Genomic DNA, 17,912 nt, shown 5'->3' on the forward strand with positions numbered 1-17,912 from the left:
CTGGAGTTGATTGGTAGTTTAAAAAACCACATTAGATAGTAGAACCCCAACTACATAGTGAACTGGAGAGAGTGAACTAAAGACAGGGGCTACCCTGGTCATGTAGGCCTGATGCCCTGCCTACTCAGCCTTCTTCTCGTCCTTTATCTGAAACAAAGGATTAAAATCATGGAATTATTATATATATTCCAAAGCCACCAGCTCTACCTTCCACAAGTCTGATTTAGACCCCTCAATTACTCCCTGAACAAGTTGGCATTTTTATTTCTGTATTCAGTACAGGCCATGTCAGCAACAGAAAGGGCTTTCTGGAAGACACTGTTAATTAGCAGCAGCTTAAGGAAAATTTCATATGAGCTGAAGGAAAAGAATCACAAAAAGGTGGGAAAGATAAGAATTCAGCCCACAAACCCAGATTCTACCAATCAAAGCGTACACTGCCTGACTTGATATAGGATGTGGGGGCACTGACTCTCATCCTTGAAGAACGTAGCCAGAAGACAGTGGATGTGCTGACAGTGAGAATGTAAATGTGGTGTGACCTGGGGCTCCTTCTGCCAGAGAGCACAACCCACAGTGCTAGCCAGGGACTGGATGGTGCACGCTGGTCCTGCTCTTCCCCATCCTTCAGTCCCCAATTCTTGGTTTGATATAAGGACTTCTCATTTGTGAATTCAAGCTAGACTGAAAGGCTCTTTTAGGCAGGGGTCATTTCCCTGTTTTCCTGTATTTCTCTTCCTTCTTCATACTCAACCTCAGAAGAATGCCTGATGGTGTAAGAAATTCTGGTGAGACACTGGCAGCAGCAAGGGATGCACTAGATGTTATCATTGAGCACTACGTGAAGCAGGTGGGAGGGCTCTAATTTCAATTCTACCAAGGACTTAACTACAATACTTTGGTAAATGATCCACTTTTTTCTAAGCCTGTTTTAGAATGTATACAAAAGCACCCTGTTCCCTGTAAAGAAGTATACAAATGTTCACCACTATTATCATCATCAGCTTAGAGTATGAGCCAACTCCTTTCCACCTTGAGAATAGCTATGAGGCTTTGGCCAGCATCATTCTCTTTTCAACATTTATAGAGGCCCTACTGTATGCAAAGTTCTAAGCTGAAGGTACAAAAAAAAAAAAAAAAACCCATGGAAGGTGTAATACTGCTCATTTGCCCTGAAAGACGTTAATTACTCAGATGGCAGCTTAGCTGATGGTGTCAATAACAAGTGATGTTAGCTTAAGATGTTACCTTATCCCACATCCTACAGCTCTCCTCAATGGCTGACCGCTGAGCCCAGTGGGGTCTGCTGTGGCTTGGTCTTTGGGGAGAGATTCGTCTGGGGCTTGAGCACACTTGGCTGACCGCCTCCACATGAATGACATTGTTGCAATCTCCCCCACTGGCTGGCATGCTCAGAGGGTACCCAAGGGGGAGCAGTAGCAGTATACTCTTAGCCACTGGCCCCAGGTGCTCCTAGGCCACTATGGCAAAGCTGCCTTTGTAGCAGATGTCACACACTATTTCTGAGGCTAGGAGCGGTTATCTTTTTGTTTAGGGGGTTGTCAAGTGTGAGCTTGGGGATTCAGCTGAGGACTAGTGGCAGGTCCCAAATAAGGACAAATATGGCCATGAAGCACTTTCCTTTAGGAAGGAAAAAGAGGCCAATTAGGTTCACAAAGAGGTCAACCTATGCCTTTTCTAGTAACTGTTAGAAGCAGGATATAAGTCTTGCTGTGTTCAGCAGGCAGCTTCTTGAATTCTGCTCAGTGCAAGCTAAGTGCATGAGCCTGGGAAAGCAGCCGCAGAGAGCATCGTGAGCCAAGCACAGAAAGTCATAGGCTCCCTCTGAAATCTCTAGCAGATTTCACAAACCCTAGGAGGCAGAATGACACGCCCCATGTTCCAGTCATGTTAACAGCCCAGAAAGAACTCTTAGAAACTGCTCCAGGGGCCATTGGCTCAGAACAAATTGGAAAGATGACCTGTGGGTAGCGATGCGTTTGTTTTCGGTAGATCCAGACTGGCCTAGCTGGTGAGTGCCCGAGGAGAACAATAACAAGGCCAACAGAGGGGCCTTGCCTTTATCCCATCCTGACCCCTGATGGGGTGCTGGTCGGGCAGATAAGCCTTTCATCTGGCCCTGGCCCTACAGGACAGCTTCTCTGCCGCAGTACCTGGAGGTCTTTGTCATGGCCTTGTCTCTCCAGGACAAGCACCCGGTCCTGTAGCTCCTCCACGGTCCCCTGCAGCAGGTCGTTCTCCTGTAAGGTGGCACTGAGACGATGCTCAAGCTCCCGTTTCCGATCTGACAGCATCTTGATCTGAAAGGGTGGAGAGTCACAGGGGTGGTGGGCAGTCACACCCAGGCTGAGGAGGAGGAAAAGAGGCACTAGCCTCAAACATGAAGGCAAGTGTCTGTCCAGGGGCCCCCATCCCTGAAAGAACAGCTGCAAACTCCTGAGCTGAAGAGAAAGCCCCTCCCTTCTAGAAACCTGTCTGGGAAGGGGTGGGAGATGAGCTTTGGGGAAGCTGGAATGTGGGATGCCAGGCAGAGGAAGGGAAGGTCAGTGTTCTGGAAATTCCACAGATAAGACAGCGAAGGGCTCCACCTTGCCTGCCCGTGACTTCACCTCAATCCCACAATTTATGGGGGAGTGGAACCCAACCCTCCATACCATTCTTCCTTTTCAGGAAAATGCCTGAGACAACCTCTTGAGCTGCTATCTTGTCATACACTTTGATGGCTCTCTTCTGTACTTTCCCCTACTGCTAACGGGTCTGGATCACCAGGCAGTACAGACCTGGTGCCCCACTTTAATGGGGGAGCCAGCAGGGTACAGAAAACAAAGTAGTGCCTGCATCAGCCTGTGTCCTGGAAGGAACAGGACATGGACATAGTAACTGATTTTACTCAAAGTGTCTTTTTGCCTGAGCAAGTAATCTATGAATAGGAGCAATTGCACTCCTTTTATTAAACAGGTTGGTATGTCTGTACACTGCATAGCTATCCAGTCTCAAGAGATATAAATCTTCTTTTAGTAAGGCCTGTCTAGTCTCTTCAATGTCTGTGAGAAAACAAAGGAAAGGAGAAAAGAGATGCCAAGCCTTTTGGCCTCACAGTCTATAGGCTCAGGAGCTGTGCCAACATTCCACAAGGTCAGTGATGCTTCACCCCAAGAACACTGCCCCACTCAGGGGCTATGGAAGCCTTCCCAAGTCCTGCAGGCAGGTCCCACTGGCTCCTCCTGACTATCAGTTCCCTGCTGGGCTCATCCCTTAACCAGCTTCTTGCTCCCAACATGGCTAAGATGTTCTCCATACATTCCAGTTTGGCTTGGAGAATAGTCCATTTCTTTCCTGGGGAGATCTGGAAATGAATGTCTAACATGTCTGAAGTTCTCTGAAATCCACCTTTCCCTCTGCTTTTTGCCTCTTCTCACTTGCCACACTAGAATTCTGTTCAGAGGGCAGAGATCTTCCCTGGCCACCAATCAATCAGATAGGATGCTGTCCTGGGGAAATAAAGTATGTGGCCTTTGTCCAGAGAGATCAGGTATCTGGCCAAACAAAGAAATACTGTCTCAAGTGTGCACCCGGGTAAGGGACAAAAAGGAATAGAGCTCTTTCTGAATGGGGCCACTATTCCCCACAGTGAAGCATGTTACCCACATGAAGAAATTCTTACTCTAGTTGATTTTCATTTAAATACCCTCTGACCTTTATATTTTCCTTCCATGAATAATTTTTGTTTCTCAAGTTCCACTCAGTGAAATAATGAGATAATACAGTTCCAACAGGCAATCCTAGCCCTTTTAAAAAAAATGTAGAAGTTCAGAGCTCCATGAGGAAACATGCTTAAATAATTTCATAGGTTGGCTTTTTAAAGTAGCAGTGTTACTGGATGAAGCAAGGCATCGGCACTGCCTAACTCCACCCTATACACCCTAAGACTTGTGACCAAATCTGCCAATTGACATTCCTGGGAATAACTCTGAGTCACGAGGGTCTTGAAAGAGTAAGCAGAGGGAAGAGGAAAACAGGCAACTCGAAGGAGTCAGACCTTGGTAAAGGCAGTTGAACGGCAAGTCATGCACACAAGTGGTCACAGACAGGCATGCCAAACCCCACCAGAACCAACTACTTACTTCAAGAACCTGCTGCTCAATACCAGTAGTATTTCCAAGGGAAGGGAGAAGGGAAGGGAATGACAGGCAGGAGAAAAGAGAAGATATTGACAGACTTTAGGAAAAACATCTTCAGGTCATTTCCAAAGAAAGGGAGCAGCCATCTGGGTTTCTCTGGGCCTGACTACACCTACTGATTCCTTAACCACAGGGGGTGTGTACATTCATTTGGCCCTAGACCATCCCTTCAAGTGTAACTTAGCCAAAGGGTTGCTGTCCAGACAAACTAGCTTAAGGGCCCTTAGGATCAGATTAGGTGCAAGCCTCTGGGGTGGAAGAGCCCATTTGGTTTGGTGATAAGACTCCCCTCTCCTCACCTCCCACAACTGGGTTCTCACTGAGTTGGCCCTTAAGTGCTACTTTTTCTTTCCCTCTGGCCCACTGAGGGCCACAGACCCTGACTGCCATGCTCTGGCCTCTCAAACACTCCACATTGAGTGCTTTTCATGTATTAATTCATCAAATACAACAACCCGATGAAGTAGCTACTTGTGTTACTCTCATTTTACATGTGAGAATATAAGAGATCCCATCAAAGTAGAATGAACTGGACCTAAATGGAACGGAGAAAGGGAAAATGCTCTTTCCCATCTTCTATTTAGGATTGGCAAGAATGTTTTTGGACCAATCAACACATTCAGTAAAAGTAGGTCATTCATGATTTCAACACACTCAGCAGTAACTCTGAGCAACATTATTCTTTCAGACAACAGGCTACCCACTGCAACATGAATCGAATGTTTCTCATTTAGTTTCTACAGATACATCTCTCTTTAGAGAATTTACATATAGCAGGGTTTTGTTTCCCAGTTCAGAAGACTCCTTATCCAAAACATCTAGCACAGCGCCTCCACTGAGAAAAGCACTTCCATCTTCAAGCACTGCCACATGGGAAGGCTCACCTCAGCCTGAAGGCTTTCAAGCCTGATGATGTGCTGGTTGGTTGATGAGTTTTTCTCTCGAAAGTCTTCTCTGAGGGCATGGACTTGCATGGAGAGTTGTCTCTCAACTTCTGATGCCTGCAAGCAGAGGAGACCTTCAGGGTGGATTCAGAGGCTGTGCAAAGGAAGTCTGTTAAGATTTTAGCCTTTTGTTTCCCAAGGATCCCTTTCCAATTTCCTACTCCGTAAAGAGAATAGGATGAAATGTTGGCTTCCCACCCCCAGTTCATGTGTTCCCTAGTGCTCCAATAAGACAAACTCCCATCCCTACTTTCACTATGGATGAGTCTGTCTTGGTAAAGACCACTTTACTAGTCAGAAGAAACAGGCCTAGGAATGGTAAGCTCTCAAATGTTCGATAGCATTATAATTACTCAGTACACAGCAGAACCTCAGCAAACATCTACTAAATTGAGAGAAGGCTTCAGTGTTTTATGTAAGAGTATGACAGATAAACCTACTACCTTCGAAATCCCTTTATTTCTCTCAGAAATTTCTGTATTTATATTCTCTCATTCTTTTATTTTCATTTCCTTAGCAGAGCCCAGGTAAATCATCTCTGTCTACATTTCTTATTTCCATTCAACACGGGCACTATTTGAAGTTCTCTGTCTTGTCTGTTAAGATTTTTTTTAAGTTTTTATTTTTTTAAATTTTTATTTATTTATGATAGTCACACAGGGAGAGAGAGAGAGAGAGGCAGAGACATAGGCAGAGGGAGAAGCAGGCTCCATGCACCGGGAGCCCGACGTGGGACTCGATCCCGGGTCTCCAGGATCGCGCCCTGGGCCAAAGGCAGGCGCCAAACCGGTGCGCCACCCAGGGATCCCTAAGTTTTTATTTTTAAAGAATTTTTCTACATCTAGCTTGGGGCTCAAATTCACAACCCTGGCATCAAGAGTTGCACACTCCCTCAACTGAGCCAGTCAGACACCAATATCTGTTAAGATTTTTGTCATTGGGCAGCTCGGATGGCTCAGCGGTTTAGCGCCGCCTTCAGCCCGGGGCCTGATCCTGGAGACTTGGGATCGAGTCCCACGTCAGGCTCCCTGCATGGAGCCTGTTTCTTGCTCTGCCTGTGTCTCTGCCTCTCTCTCTCTCTCTCTCTCATGAATAAATAAAATCTTAAAAAAAAAGATTTTTGCCATTTATTCCTCAAGGATATATTTTGCAATTTTTAATTCTCTGGGGAGTGTTGGCTAAGGCAGTTATTTTCCACCCTAATCCATCTAGTCTCTAATGCTCCGTCACAGAACAACAAAGACATTTAGTATATCAGCACCTTCTCTTGAATACGCAGGAGAGTATTTTGAAAGAATGCTTCCTTGATAAGATTTGAACTCTCGTCTTTCTCCTGAAGGCCCACCCCAGCTTCCTGTGTGCACTGGCCCTGAACGCTGCCCAGTTGAGAGAAGATAGCCACAGGATAGTTTAAGTAACTGCCTCAGTGCTTTTTTGAGGCTAAAAGGGGTCAGTAAGCTTTAAGAGTTCTTGGGAAAGATCACTGTGTGCTGAAATGGTTAGGAAAGGCTTCTGGAGGAGGTGGGATGGTAATAATTTTGATATGGTAGGCTAGCTGTTCAGTGAGGCCCTCGCACTAATAGATACATGTTTGATAGTTTTTTTTTAAGATTTTATATATTTATTCATGAGACAGAGAGAGAGAGAGAGAGAGAGAGAGAGAGAGAGAGAGAGAGAGAGAAAGGGGCAGGTGGAGACACAGGCAGAGGGAGAAGCAGGCTCCATGCAGGGAGCCCGATGTAGGACTCGATCCTGGATCCTGGGATCACGTCCTGAGCCGAAGACAGACGTTCAACCGCTGAGCCACCCAGGCGTCCCTTTTTTTAACTTAAAAAAAAAAGTATTTATTTAGTACAGGGGTGGGGGACGACAGAGGGAGAGAGAATCCCTAGGCAAACTCCCTGTCGAGCACAGAACCCATGTGGGGCTCAATCCCATGACTCTGAGATACAACCTGAGTCAAAACCAAGAGTTGGACACTCAATGGACTGAGTCACTTGGGTGCCCCTACATGGTTGTTTTTATCTTCAAGTGCTATATAAGCAATTGCTCATCGTTGTTTTGGTCCCAAAGATTCAACAAATATTGCTCCCCTGCACAAGAAAGCTTTATAAGAATCTCGGGCTATAGTTCTAATTTTTAAACGTTATAAAACATGCAACAGGGCAGCCTGGGTGGCTCAGCGGTTTAGCGCCGCCTTCGGCCCAGGGCCTGATCCTGGAGACCGGGGATTGAGTCCCATGTCAGGCTTCCTGCATGGAGCCTGCTTCTCCCTCTGCCTGTCTCTCTCTCTCTCTCTCTCTCTGTCTCTCATGAATAAATAAAATCTTAAAAAAAATACACAACAAAATAAAATCACTTTTTTCCTTATTCTAAATTTAATTTCAGACACCATCAAATTGTTTCAGTTTGTTTTTTGTTTTTTTTTTAAAAGATTTTATTTGTTTGTTAGAGAGGGAGAGAGTGAGCAGGTGCTCACAAGCAGGCAGAGCTGCACACAGAGGAAGAGGGAGAAGCAGGCTCCCTGCCAAACAGAGATCTGGACGTGGGGGGATCATGACTGGAGCCAAAGGCAGATGCCCAACCAAGCCACCCAAGCACCCCTTGATTCAGTTTTCTTAATCAGTCAGAAACACAATGTTAGTCATCCTTGGCCTAAACTAACATTAGTAATATGTACTGAGTACTCAGTACTGAATAGTGAGCCAAGAACTGTGCTAAATGTTTTAACTGCATTATGTCAATTGTCATAACCAGAGTAGGGCCTATCACCCTCCCTCAATCTACTAATGAGGGAACAGGTTCAGGGAAATGAAAGAACTTGCCAACTTCTAAGTAACAGCATTAAAATGGTAAACTTTGGGTTTGTCTTGTTTCCAAATTCATAATTCAATACAGGCATACCCTGTTTTGCTGCACTTTGCTTTATTGTACTTTGCAAATACTGTTTTTCCAAATTGGCAACCCGCATCCAGCAAGTCTGCCAATGCCATTTTACCAACAGCATTTGCTCACTTCATGTCTCATGTATTGCATTTTGCTAATTCTTGCAGTATTTTAAACTTTTTCATAATTGTTGTATTTCTTGCACAGATCTATGACCCGTGATCTTTGATGTTATTATGGTAATTGTCTTGGGGTGCCACAAAATATGCCTGTATAACGTGGAGAACTTAATCAGTAAACACGGAGCATGTTCTGACTGCTCCACTGCTCTTCTGACAGCCATTCCCCCGTCTCTCCTCAGACCTCCCCATTCCATGAAACAAGACAAAGTTGACATTAGGCCAGTTACTAACCCTACAGTGGCCTGTAAATGCTGAAGTAAAAGGAAGAGTTGTACATCTCCTCACTTTAAATCAAAAGCTACGGGGATCCCTGAGTGGCTCAGCGGTTTAGGGCCTGCTTTCGGCCCAGGGTGTGATCCTGGAGTCCCGGGACTGAGTCCCACATCAGGCTCCCTGCATGGAGCCTGCTTCTTTCTCCCTCTGCCTGTATCTCTGCCTCTCTCTCTGTGTCTGTCATGAATAAATAAATAAAATCTTTAAATCCATCAATCAATCAAAAGCTAGAAATGATTCAGCTTAGTGAGGAAAGCACATCAAGAGCTGAAAGAGGCCAAAAGCTAGGCCTCTTGCGCCAACCGTTAACCAAGTGGTGGATGCGAAAGAAGAGATCTTGAAGGGCGTGACAAGTGCTACTCCAGGGAACACACAAATGATAAGGAAAGAAAACAGCCTAATTGCTGATCTGGAGAAAGTGTGAGTGATCTGGAGGGAAGCTCAAACCTGGTGCAACACTACCCTAATCCAAAGCCTAACCCAGAGCAAGGCCCTAACTCCCTTCAGTTCTGTGGAGGCTGAAAGAGGTGAGGAGGCTGCAGAAGAAACATTTGAAGCTAGCAGAGGTTGGCTCATGAGGTTTAAGGAAAGAAACCATCTCCATAACACAGAAGTGCAAGGCGAAGCAGCAGGTGCTCATGGAGTAGCTGCAGCAAGTTCCGCAGAAGATCCAGTTAAGATCATTCATGAAGGTGGCCACACTAAACAACTAATCAGATTTCCAGTGTAGATGTAAAAGAGTCCACTACCAGAGGAAGATACCACATAGAACTTTGGTAGCTAGAGAGGAGAAGTCAATGCCTGGCTTCAGAGCTCCAAAGGACAGGCTGACTCTCTTGTGAGCGGCTTATGCGGCTGGTATCTCTGAGTGGAAGCCAGTGGCTCACTTACCATTCTGAAAGTCCCAGGGCCCTAAAGCAGTATGCTAACTCTACTCTGCCCGTGCTCTGTAAATGGAACAACAAAGCCCGGATGTCAGCACTTTTATTTACAACAAGACTGCCTGAATATTTCAAGCCAGCTGTTGAGACCTGCTGGTCAGAAAAAAAAAAAAAGAGAGAGAGAGAGAGATTCCTTTTGGAATCTCGCTGCTCACTGGCAGAGCACCTGGTCCCCCACAAGCTCTGATGGAGTGGAGATGTATGAGATTCACGTTGTTTCCACGCCTGCTAACACAGCATCCTTTCTGCAGCCCATGGACCAAGGAGTCATTTCAATTCTCAAGTCTTACTATTTAAGAAATACATTTGAAGGGCTAGAGCTGTTGGGAGATTGAGCGTCCTCTGGTGGGTCTGGGCAAAGTAAATTGGAAACTTTCTGGAAAGGGTTCACCATTCTAGAGAACATCGAGAACATTCCTGATTCACGGGAGGGGTCAAAACAGCAACATTAACGGGAGTGTGGAAGAGGTTGATTCCAACCTTCATGGAGGACTTGGAGGGGTTCAAGACTTCAGTGGAGGAAGTAGCTGCAGATGGGGTACAAACAGCGAGAGAACTGGAATTAGAAGTGGAGCCTGAAGATGGAACTGAATTGCTAGAAACTCATCATAAAACTTGAACCGATGAGAAGAGTTGCTTCTCGTGGCTCAGCAAAGAAGGTGGTGTCTGGAGATAGAGTCTACTTCTGGTGAGGATGCTGTGAAGACTGCTGACACGACAACAAAGCATTCAGAACGTTCCATACACTCTGTCAATAAAGCAGCAGCAAAGGTTTGAGAGGACAGACTCAGTTTTGAAAGAAGTTCTGCTGTGGGTAAAATGCTATCAAATACTACTGCCTGCTACAGAGAAGTGGTTCGTGAAAGGGAGAGTCCATTGATGTGGCAAACATTTTGTTGTCTTAAGAAACTGCCGCAGCCTCCCCAGCCTTCATTGACCAGCACCCTGATCAGTCAGCAGTCATCAACAGGGAAGCAAGACCCTCCAACCAGCTAAAGGAGTCTATCTGGGGACACCTGGGTGGCTCAGGGGTTGAGCGTCTGCCTTTTACTCAGGGCATGATCCTGGGGTCCTAGGATCAAGTTCTGCATCGTGCTCCCTGCAAGGATCCTGCTTCTCCTTCTGCCTGTGTCTCTGCCTCTCTCTGTGTGTCTCTCATGAATAAATAAATAAAATGCTTTAAGAAAAAAAAGGACTATCTGAACGCTCAGATGATGGTTAGCATTTTTTAGCAATAAAGTTTTGGTTTTGTTTTTTTTTTAAGATTTTATTTATTCATGAGAGACACACAGAGAGAGGCACAGACACAGGCAGAGGGAGAAGCAGGCTCCATGCAGGGAGCCTGACATGGGATTTGATCCCAGGTCTCCAGGATCATGCCCTGGGCTGAAGGCTGGGCTAATCCGCTGAGACACCTGGGCTGCCCCAGCAATAAAGTATTTTTAAACTGAGATATATAAATGTCTTTAGAGATAATGCTATTGCACACTCAATATAGTGTAGATATAACTTTTGTATGCAGTATAAAACCGAAAAATTCTTTTGACTGTCTTTATTGTGATATTTGCTTTATTGTGCTGGTCTGGAACTAAACCAACAATATCTTCATGATATCCCCGTAACATAAATTTTAGGTACAGTGTGAGTTTCATTCGCCTATATCATGTATCTGAAGAAAGTATTGATTAGCAAATCAGTATAGCAGATGTCTATAGCCATACTGTTATCATGTAGCAGCAAAAATGTATGAGAACCCAGTAACACAACATGGATTATGTGGATAAACCTCTGCCTTTATAGGCATTAAACTTTGGGTTTTCAGAAAAAACAATTCCTATTAAACATTAAAATGAAGGGCTTGGGGGCATCTGGCTGGTTCAGTCAAAAGAGCATGTGACTTTAGATCTCAGGGTCATGGGTTTGAGCCCCACATTGGGTGTAGAGACTACTAAAAAATAAATAAAAGGGGAGCCTGGGTCGCTCATTCCATTAGGTGTCTGCCTTCATCTGAGGTCATGATCCCAGGGTCCTGGGATCAAGCCCTGCATTGGGCTCCTTGCTGAGCAGAGAGCCTGCTTCTCCTTTTGCCTTTGCTGCTGCCCCTGCTTGTGTTCTCTCTCTCGCTCACTCTAATAAAAAATAAAATCTTCTTTTTAAAAAAACTAAAAATAAACTTTGGAGTGGCTGGCTGGCTCCATTAGTGGAGCATGAGACTTGACCTTAGGGTCATGAGTTTATGCCCCAGGTTGGGCATGAAGCCTACTTAAAAAAAAAAAGAATTAAATAAAATGGGGGTACCTGGTTGGCTCAATTGGAAGAGCATGCAACTCTTGATCTTGGGTTCATGAGTTCAAGCCCACGTTGCATGTAGAGATTACTTAAATAAAAATTAAAATTAAATGAAAGGCTTCAACAATATAAAACTTGATTTCGTTCTGTTAAATCTCAAATTTTTCACTTGAAAGAATTATTAGATGCTTATTTCTGTTTGCTCTGTCTTGGTAGTAAAGTTGTACTTTGCAGAGTTTAAAGAGGATGCTCTATATTATAAAATGGAACATAACTTCCTAGGAAAACTGATTTTCTAATAAGAAAACATATACCATTCATTCTCCAAATATGCATCAAACACCAATGGTTTGCTAAATAATATCCTGGATACCAGAGCTCAAGGTCTAGTAAGAGACAGATTAAAATAATTAGTAAAATATGCTCCACACTAGTTGAAACCTGAGAGACCAGGAAAAGAAAATGCTTTTAAAAAAAAAAAAGAGCTAAAAAAAAAAAAAAAGAAACTAAAATGTTTTTCTTTGAATATCTGCAAACATTAGTATGACTTCACTTGTATGCCTCATGTTTTATTTATTTTGCTTGGGCTTCTTGAGGACTGAATTGGTGTATTCATCAGTTATGAGATTCCCAGCCATTATCTTCTCTCATTCCTTCTGCCCTTCACAGACTTAGGTCAGCATATGCTCTGTAAGTATAAACCCTATCTCTTCTGTTTTCCATCCCTGTCTCTGTGTACTATTGTCTGGATAATACCTCTGACTAGTCTTCTTACTCCTTCTGATTAGTCTTTAAATTGGTAATTTGCTCTTCAATTGTTTCATGCGTTCTTAAACTCTGTTTATAAAAAATGTAAGGCTTTTGGGATGCCTGGGTGGCTCAGCTGTTGGGCATCTGCCTTTGGCTCAGGGTGTGATCCTGGTCCCAGGACTGAGTTCCACATCAGGCTCCCTGTGAGGAGCCTGCCTCTCTCTCTGTGTCTCTCATGAATAAATAAATAAAATCTTTTAAAAACTAATATTAAAAAAATGCAGGGCTTTTTCCCAAAGTAGATTTTGCCATTTTACATTCCCATCAACAATGTAAGAGAATTCTAGTTGCTCCACAATTGCCAGGATTTTGTGTTGTCAGTCTTTTTAAATACAGCCTTCTTAAAGATGTGTAAGGTTATCTCATGATTTCAGTTGACATTTCCCTGGTGACCAGTGATGTTGGGCATTTTTTCATGTGCTTATTGGCCATTCATAAGTCATCTTCTGTGACATGTCTGTTCTACTTCTTTGCCCATTTAAAAAATCAGGTTGTCTTTTTATTATTGAGTTAAGGATTTTTATATATTCTGATACAGGTCCTTTGTCAGATAAACCTTCTCCCAAACTGAACCTTACAGACTTACTCTTTTAAAGATGTCTTAGAAGTCTTCAATTTTGATATTATCCATTGGGTTTTAATTTCAAATATTTTTTCTTTCTAGACATTTTGGGTTTTAATCTTTTACGTATCTAAACATTATGGTCAAAGTCATCTTATGATTTATATTTAATAATTCTAGGATTTGAAGTCTTTTGTGGATCTCTCTGCTGGTTCTTGCTCATGAGTCCTTTTTTTTTCACGGGTATGTTTGGCTTTGTTTTTATTTTACTATAATCTGACTTTTTTTATTAAAGATTTTATTTATTCGAGAAGGAGAGATAAAGAGCATGAGCAGGGAGAGGAGCAGAGGGAGAAGCAGACTCCCTGCTGAGTAGGGAGCCCGATGTGGTGGGACTCAATCCCAAGACCCTGAGGTCATGACCTGAGCCAAAGGCAGACACACTTAACCAACTGAGCCACCCAGGTACCCCAATCTGATTGTTTTTATTAGAAAATTGTGGAGGTAATTTGAACTTTGGGTGGAGGTACTATCCTCCAGAGAGGATTTATTTTCTTCTGCCGTGTGTCTGGGGGCACTACCATTCTGACTTTTTAAAAAATGATGTTAATCATACAGAGAAGTTAGAAAAACAACATAGAAATTCTCATGGGGGGAAGTCCGGGTGGCTCAGTGGTTTAGCTCCGCCTTCAGCCCAGGGTGTGATCCTGGAGACCCGGGATCGAGTCCCACGTCGGGCTCCATGTATGGAGCCTGCTTCTCTCTCTCTCTTCTCTGTGTTTTTCATGAATAAATAAAATCTTAAAAAAAGTATATTCTCATGGGCACCTTGGTGACTCAGTTGAGTGTCTGACTCTTGGTTTCAGCTCAGATCACAATCGCAGGGTCGTGTGATCAAGTCCTGTGTGGGGCTCAGCATTCAGCTTGGGATTCTCCCTTTCCCTCTCCCTCTCCTTCCCCCTTTGACCCTCCCCCCATACGTACACTCATGTTCTCTGTCTCACTCTCTCAAATAAATAAATAGATAAAATCTTTTAAAAATTCTCAAAGACCCTTCATCCAGCTTCCCTTAATGTCAACATCTTATATCCATATTACAGTACATGGTACAGTACAGATTAACACTTAGACAGTTATGTTAACTAATGTTAACCACAGTAAAGTACAAGTGGTTTTAAATAATTCAACTCTTGTTTTAAATGATAAATTCAAGCTCATTTTAATGTCACCTTCACTTTAGTGTTTCTGAGATGTAGCAAAGGGGGATAGGAAGAGGGTGCTATATGTTAAGGCTATGAGTCTGAGCAAGTATAGAGGCTGAAGATCTGTGTGAGAGTCCTAGCTCCAGCATTTACCCATACCAGTGACCTTAGGAAAATGATCTACCCTTTATCTCTTCACCTGTCAATGGAGAAAGAGTACCTACCTCATCCTTTTATTGTAAAGATTAAATGAAATAATAAATGTGAAATGCTTAGAACAGGGTGCTAAAGCACACATTAAATGCTTGCTATGTGAACATTTGCTGTTGCTCTAGGCACTGTGATCCTCACTGCCACCCCGGTGTTTCAAGTAGATGCCCATTATCATTGACTGGCAGATAAAAGACTGGCAGAGAAAGTTTTACTTTCTTAAAGTAAAACTCAGTAAATCAGGCAAAGTATTAAAATAGTAGGTCTTTCCTACTATAATTATAGTTAATTGGTTTATTTTATTATTTTTTAGAAAAGATTTTATTTTATAAAAAAGATTTATTTGAGAGAAAATGAGCAAAAGGATGGGTAAGAAGGAGAGAGAGAGATTCTGAAGCAGATTCTGTGCTGAGCACAGAGCCCAACAAGGGGCTCCATCCCACAACTGGGAGATCATGACCAGAGCCGAAACCGAGTCAGATGCCCAACACACTGAGCCACCAAGCGCCCCTATTTTTTCCCCCCTTTTAACAGGTAAGTTACATGGATACTCCTATGTTACTAATGCAATTTCTTTTCTCTCATTTAACAAGAAAGTATATAGTTAACAGTTCTGCTTTGGCTAGTTTAAATAAATTTAATCTAAATGTTCCATTTTGGGGAAATGTTCCTGTGTTTTTACTCATATCAATAAGAAGAGTAATCATAGAATAGCTCTGCTCAGTAGAGAGAAAGTAATGTGTCCTAGATGGTACTCTGACCAAATCAGGCATATTAGGGAGAAGGAAACACAGTCAGTTTGTTTTGCCAGCTTGAGGCTTAATTAATAATAACCCAAGCACTCTGATTATAAAAGGAGTTCATTTCAAATAGTTCAAGTATGATATATAAGTATTAGACTTTTTAGTACTCCTTAACAGAACTAGAATTATTTCTCAAATGTCTTGTTTTCTTTGTCATCCAATCTGTATGCAGTGAAAGTAAAAAAGACTTAATGTTTTTGAGATAAGAATGTTAGAAATAGTATCTAAAGATTTAAATGTTTCCTAATAGGGCAGCCCAGGTGGCTCAACGGTTTAGTGCCACCTTTGGCCCAGAGTGTGATCCTGGAGACCCAGGATAGAGTCTGCGTTGGGCATCCTGCATGGAGTCTGCTTCTCCCTCTGCCTGTGTCTCTGCCTCTCTCTCTCTGTCTCTCGTGGATAAATAAATAAAATCTTAAAAAAAATAAATGTTTCATAATACCCAGTAGTGGCAAGGTATTGAGAAACAGACATCTGGGTGACGGGCACGGAGGGGGACACTTGACGGGATGAGCACTGGGTGTTATTCTGTATGTTGGTAAATTGAACACCAATAAAAATTAATTTATTAAAAAAAAAAAAAAGAGAAACAGACATCTGTATACTCTTTTTGGTGGGATGTAAACTGGTGTGATGTTTTTGGGGAGTGGTTTGGTGATACTTTTCAAAGTGAATATGCATACTCTTTTACCTAGCAATGCCACTTTTAGGAATTTATTCACTTATAGGATATTTTCCCATAAGCACAAAGATTGTTAAGCTAGGATTTTTTTTGCAGCAATGTTTATAATAGCAAAGAATTGGAACATTCTAAATGCTCATAAGCAGGGATTAGTTAAATTTATATTCACATAACTAAATACAGGCAATTGTTAAAAAGGGTAAGGTAGATCTATATATTGACATGGAGGGATGCCGGGGTAGCTCAGCAGGTGAGCGTCTGCCTTTGGCTCAGGGTGTGATGGAGTCCCAGGATCAAGTCCTACATTGGGCTTCCTGCATGGAGCCTGCTTCTTCCTCTGCCTATGTCTCTGCCTCTCTCTGTGTGTCTCTCATGAATAAATAAAATCTTTAAAATATATACATATACTGACATGGAAAGGTGTTAAAATTATATATATATATTTATATATATATATTTTTTATGTATGCATGTATGTATTTATTTATTTTTTAAGTAGGCTCCATACCCAGCATGGAGCCTAGCACGAGACTTAAACTCACAACACTGAGATCAAGACCTTAGCTGAAATCAAGCTGGATGCTGAACTGACTAAGCCATCCACATGCTCTATATGTATTTTTAAAGGCTAAACTTAAAAAAATAAATAAATAAAGGCTAAACTTTTGGGATGCCTAGGTGGCTCAGTGGTTGAGCATCTGCCTTCAGCTCAGGGTATGATCCCCGGGTCCTGGGATTGAGTCCCACATCGGGCTCCCTGCAAAGATCCTGCTTCCGGGGATCCCTGGGTGGCTCAGCAGTTTAGCACCTGCCTACGGCCCAGGGTGTGATCTTGGAGACCTGGGATCGAGTCCTGTGTCGGGCTCCCTGCATGGAGCCTACTTTTCCCTCTGCCTGTGTGTCTCTGCCCGCACCACCCCCCCGAATAATAAGTAAATCTTAAAAAAAAAAAAAAAAGATCCTGCTTCCCCCTCTATTTCTTTGCCTCTGTGTCTCTCATGAATAAATAAAATCTTTTTTAAAGGCTAAACTTTGGGCAGCCCGGATGGCTCAGTGGTTTAGCGCCTCCTTCCACCCAGGGCGTGATCCTCGAGACCCGGGATCGAGTCTGTGTTGGGCTCCCTGCATGGAGCCTGCTTCTCCCTCTGCCTGTGTCTCTGCCTCTCTATCTCTCTCTGTCTAATAAATAAATAAAAAATCTTTTTTAAAAAAAGGCTGAACTTTTTGTAATGTTTTAAATATGGATAAACAATTTCTAGGATTCACATGAAATATCTGTAATATAAACAATATTAAAGATCTCACTGGAGAGTGGCACTGATACTAGGGATAAGTATGGACTGTAACTCATTTCAGTCCTTTAACTTTCAGTTATATCCTCTATTTTTACTCTGAACATTTGTTACTCTTTTTATGGAAAAAATTTTGATTTCAAAAAGCAAAGAACAAATACCTGAACTAAAATTATACTTTCTTATATTCACCTATGATTACGGGTATCATACTTTGCCACACTTTTGCACAGCTATTCCTGGCCACTTAATTAGACATAGTAGCCAAAATTCATTTTGAGAAGTCCACTGTGCTAGTCCCTGCCATTTTCTACTAGATGATTGAATTAGGGGCAGCTAGGTGGCTCCGTTGGTTGAGCATCTGCCTGAGGCTCAAGGTCATGATCCTAGGGTCTGGGGATTGAGCCTTGTATTGGGCTTCCTGCCCAGCGGGGAGTCTGCTTCTCCCTCTTCCTCTGCCCCTATTCCCCCGGCAAGCTTATGTGTGCATGTGTTCTCTCTCAAATAAATACTTTAAAAAAAAAAGACTGAAAAAAATAAATAAAAATTTTAAAAAGACTGAATTGGAGACACATGGGTGGCTGAGTTGGTTAAGCATTTGGCTCAGGTCATGATCTCATCAGTCAAGGGATGG

General features: G+C 42.9%; 1 protein-coding gene across 2 annotated transcripts in view; it reads right to left on the reverse strand.

Moving 5' to 3' along the window:
* The window catches only part of BICDL1 (BICD family like cargo adaptor 1), a 105,222-nt gene that overhangs the window by 22,143 nt on the left and 65,167 nt on the right, over window positions 1-17,912 (reverse strand). For both annotated transcript variants that reach the window (XM_055321866.1, XM_055321864.1), the window contains exons 3-4: window positions 5,087-5,203; window positions 2,175-2,321 (exon numbers count right to left, since the gene is read on the reverse strand). In XM_055321866.1, the coding sequence (XP_055177841.1) occupies window positions 2,175-2,321; window positions 5,087-5,203 (264 nt within the window). The remainder of the gene's footprint in view (window positions 1-2,174; window positions 2,322-5,086; window positions 5,204-17,912) is intronic.

Source organism: Nyctereutes procyonoides, unplaced genomic scaffold, assembly GCF_905146905.1.
Source record: "Nyctereutes procyonoides isolate TBG_1078 unplaced genomic scaffold, NYPRO_anot_genome, whole genome shotgun sequence".
NCBI lineage: Eukaryota > Metazoa > Chordata > Mammalia > Carnivora > Canidae > Nyctereutes > Nyctereutes procyonoides.